A 4,225-nucleotide genomic window follows, 5' to 3' on the forward strand; every position below is an offset into this window, starting at 1 on the left:
GCGGGAGCCGAGAGGGTCCGGGGGGGACCCGGAGCATTTCCACCCCCCGAGATTGACAGCTGCCCGGGGGCGTTGCCATGGGGATATGCAAATCTAAGCGGGCTGTCGGGGTGCTGATAGGCTGGAAGAGTTTAGCCTCGCCCCCAGTGGGAGGGGCCGTGCCTCGCTTTCCCCGTATAAAAGGCGGCGAGTTCCATTGAGCTCCCGGCGGCGGCGGCGCCGGTCGCGGGTAGGGGCGGGCAGGGGAGCGGCCCCCGCCCCCAGGGCGCCGTGTCCCGGCGGGAGCAGGAGGAGGCAGGAGAAGGCTCGGAGCCCGGGGAGGTGGGGCCGGGGCAGGTGCCAGGGGAGGCAGGAAGGGGCGGGCAGGGCGCTGCCCGCTCCTCGCCATTGGGAACCGGCCGCAGGCAGCGGCGGAGCCCGCCCGGCCCGAGCGCAGAGCCGTGGCGGCCGGAGGACGGTCCCGGAGCCCGGCTGCGGAGCGGAGCCCAGCAGCAGAGCCCGGCTGCGGAGCGGAGCCCCGACGGAGAGAGGTGGCTGCCCCACACCCCGCAGCGGAGCCCCGGCTTGGGGTCCCGGAGCCCCGTGCCGGAGCCCGGCTGAAGCGCACCGCAAAGTCCCGGCGGAGGCGAGCACCGGAGCCCGGCTGAGCCCCGCAGCAGAGCGTCCCGGAGCCCGGCTGAGCCCCGCAGCAGAGCGTCCCGGAGCCCGGCTGAGCCCCGCAGCAGAGCCCCATCTCGGACTCCGCTGAACCTCCCCGCAAAGTCCCATCGGAGCGTCCCGGAGCCCTGCAGCGAATCCCGGTGGGAGCGTCCCGGAGCCCCGCTGAACCCCGTCAGAAGGTCCCGTAACGCGGCTGAATCCCACCGCGAAGTCCCGTCGGGAATTCCCAGAGCCCAGCTGAGCCCCACAGCGGAGCCCCGCCGGAGGGTCCCGGAGCCCCGCTGAACCCCACGGCAAAGCCGCATCGGAGGGTCCCGGAGTCCGGTCTGGGCAGCCGCTTGCGCCGGAGCCCGCTCGGAGGAGACTCCCGGAGCCTGCGGGACCCTCGGTGAGCGGCGGTGTCCGGGGGCTTCCCCCCCGGTCCCTCCACATGGACTGAGATGGCCTCGGAGCTGGCCATGAGCGCGGAGCTGCCCACGAGCCCCCTCGCCATCGAGTACGTGAACGATTTCGACCTGATGAAGTTCGAGGTGAAGAAGGAGCCGGCGGAGGCGGAGCGGCTGTGCCACCGCCTGCCCGCCGGGTCCCTGTCGTCCACCCCGCTCAGCACGCCCTGCTCCTCCGTGCCTTCCTCGCCCAGCTTCTGCGCTCCCAGCCCCGGTGGGCAACCGGCCCCCGGCCCCCCGGCTACCACCGCCGCTTCCCTGGGCTCCAAACAGCAGCTGGAGGAGCTGTACTGGATGTCGGGTTACCAGCATCACCTCAACCCCGAAGCTCTCAACCTGACGCCGGAGGACGCGGTGGAGGCGTTGATCGGTGCCCCTCACCATCATCATCATCACCACCAAGGGTACGAGCCCTTCCGACCTCAACCCTTCGGGGGTGAGGAGCTGCCGCCGGCCGCCCATCACCATCCCGGCCATCACCACCATCATCATCACCACCTACGCCTGGAGGACCGGTTCTCCGACGATCAGCTGGTGAGTATGTCCGTGCGGGAGCTGAACCGGCAGCTGCGGGGCTTCAGCAAGGAGGAGGTGATTCGTCTCAAGCAGAAGAGGAGGACCTTGAAGAACCGAGGCTACGCTCAATCCTGCCGCTACAAGCGGGTCCAGCAAAGGCACATCTTGGAGAACGAGAAATGCCAACTGCAGAGCCAGGTGGAGCAGCTCAAGCAGGAGGTGACCCGCTTGGCCAAGGAAAGGGATCTGTACAAAGAAAAATATGAGAAGTTGGCCGGCCGGGGCTTCCCGAGGGAGCCCTCCCCATCCGCCGCCCCGAAAGCCACCGCTGACTTCTTCATGTGAGCCGGGCTGGTGGGATGGGGTGGGATCCCCCTTTTTGGTTTTTTCCTCATGCGGGGAGAGCAAACCCGCCGCTTATATTAAAAAAAAAAAAAAAAAAAAAAAAAGGAAAAAAAAATAATATTATGAAAAGTCCCCACTGAAATTTTGGGGAGGGGGAAGTTGAACTCCCTCCTACCACGCACCCACCCATCGGGACTTGGGGTGGGGGGTCCCGGGGTGGGGGAGTGGGGGGCAGCCCTGCATGCGGGACGTGTACGGCCACCCGCCCCCCTTCCCGGGAGCATCAGCGCCATCCAGGTGGCTTCTCCCCACCTTTTCCTGCGGGTTTTCCCCTCCATTGGGATTTTTATTCTTCGAGGGATCCCCACTGATCGGCCGGGGGGGTCCCCGGCAGCGCTGCGCCCTGCCCGACCCCTCCGCCCACCCCCCATTCCCGGCTGGCAAACCTGAGCCACATTTAACTTATTCACCCTTGTAAATATGTAGAAAATTAGTTCGTTTTTGCCTTTTTTTTTTTTTTTTCTTTTTATTTTTTTCCTTGAGCCTATATTTTGCTTGGTGATTTACGAGAAAAAGAAAACGAACAAAAAAAAGAAAAACCAACAAAAAAACCCTAAAATCCTTTAGAAAAGAGAAAAAAAAAATACACGAGTCTTAAAAGTTTGTATGTAATAGCATGCAAATAATATCCGAGTTAATTTAACGATGTTGGGAAGAAGCCGAATGCACTATATACAGGAATCGATTGGGTGAAATAATACTGTTTTATAGAGATTTAAAATTATCTATGCTCTTAAAAATAGTGGGGAGGGGAGGGAGGGGAAGAGGTAACAATTTTAGGGTGACCTGAAAGGCAATATAGTAATATATGGACTGCAAACGGTTGGCTGCTATCTCACTATGCACCAGATTTATTTATTAACCCTCGGGAAACGGAAAAAATCTTATTTTAACCTCGATGTTTGGAGAAAAAAAAAAACAAAAACAGACGGCAAGAAAATGCACATTATTTGTTGTGGAAACGAGAGAAAAAAAAAGAGGATTAAGAATTCGTGCAATCGTTGGAGCGAAAGCGGGACCGATCCTGCGCGGAGGAGCGGGGAGGGTTTGTTTGTTTTTTAACGAGTTGCTTATTTAAAAAAGGAGAAAAAAAATTTAAAAAACAAATTTTGGGGGGGGAAACGAAAGGGTCCTGCGGACAAAGCGAGCTTGGGAGCCTGGTGCATTTTAGGGACTGATCGTGCGAAGTGTTTTTAACGACCTGTTGTTTCGATTTGTGACGGTTTTAACGATGTTGCATCAAGATAAAAACTTATATTCAACTAGAGCCTGGGTCGGGTTTTCTCTCAACTTTTGGGCGGTCCCGTAGCATCGGGGTTTTGTTTGGGGGTTGTTTATTCTTCCCTTCGATTCCCGGTGCTGATGCAAAGCATTCCCCAAGCTCCCGCTGAGATAAGTCCGGTGTTGAGTGTTGCCTCTGCCCCATTGAACTCTGGCTTTTCACTTTTCCTGCCTTTTTTTTTTTTTCTTTTTTTTTTTTTTCTTTTTTTTCTTGTGGTTTGTTTTGTTTTTTTTTCAGCCGGGTTCTGGGTGTTTTTGGTTTTCTTTTCCTGGCTGGAGGGTCCTGGAGACCTTCGTCCCTGCAGCTGCTGGAAAGTCACCGGATCCAGTTTGGTTCCAGCTTGTCCGACACCATCCTGATGAGCCGCTGGCTTGATTTTCAACGGTAATAAATTATTTTTCTTTCCTCTTTCGGCTTCTCCCTCTTGAATTTTTAAGTAAAAAAAGGACCCCTTAACAAACCAAGCCTACACCTTCCCTAATCCAAGCTTTTGGGCTGGAATTTTACTGAGATTTTGGGAGTTTTTGGGACGGTTTTTAAGGATATTTCTCCCTTTACCGCAAATCCCAAGCACGGCTGCAGTTTTCCCAGACTCAGCGGGACAAATTCCAGCACAACTCTTGGTCCAACATATTTTTTTGTGCATTTTATGTGATTTTTTTAGTATTTAGGTGTATTTTCTGTCCTGTATTTTTGCCCAGGCTTAGCTGTGGCAGATCCCCAAGCTGTGGTGCGTTCCCCTCTTGCCGCTTCCATAAATCTCTGCCGTGCTCATGTAACCCCCTGGCTTTTCCTGGGATTTGTGGGGTGCCTGTGACTCCACGACCCTCTGCTCTTGCCTTTTCTGCACCCCCAAACTTTACTCCCCTTTTTCTTCATCTTTTTCTGGCTTTTTTTGGTGTCTTGCGTGATCCGA

General features: G+C 56.2%; 1 protein-coding gene across 1 annotated transcript; it reads left to right on the forward strand.

Moving 5' to 3' along the window:
- Positions 1-588: 588 nt before the first annotated feature.
- MAFA (MAF bZIP transcription factor A) lies at positions 589-2,605 on the forward strand. Its single transcript, XM_023947058.2, has one exon. It carries the CDS (start codon positions 1,101-1,103, stop codon positions 1,965-1,967), a length of 867 nt encoding a protein of 288 aa, XP_023802826.1. The 5' UTR covers positions 589-1,100; the 3' UTR covers positions 1,968-2,605.
- The last annotated feature ends 1,620 nt before the right edge of the window (positions 2,606-4,225 follow it).

This window comes from Cyanistes caeruleus, chromosome 1, assembly GCF_971803275.1.
Source record: "Cyanistes caeruleus chromosome 1, bCyaCae1.hap1.1, whole genome shotgun sequence".
NCBI lineage: Eukaryota > Metazoa > Chordata > Aves > Passeriformes > Paridae > Cyanistes > Cyanistes caeruleus.

Coding starts and splice junctions, on each gene's coding strand:
- MAFA (XM_023947058.2), top strand. CDS start 1,101: ATGGCCTCGGAGCTGGCCATGAGCGCGGAGCTGCCCACGAGCCCCCTC.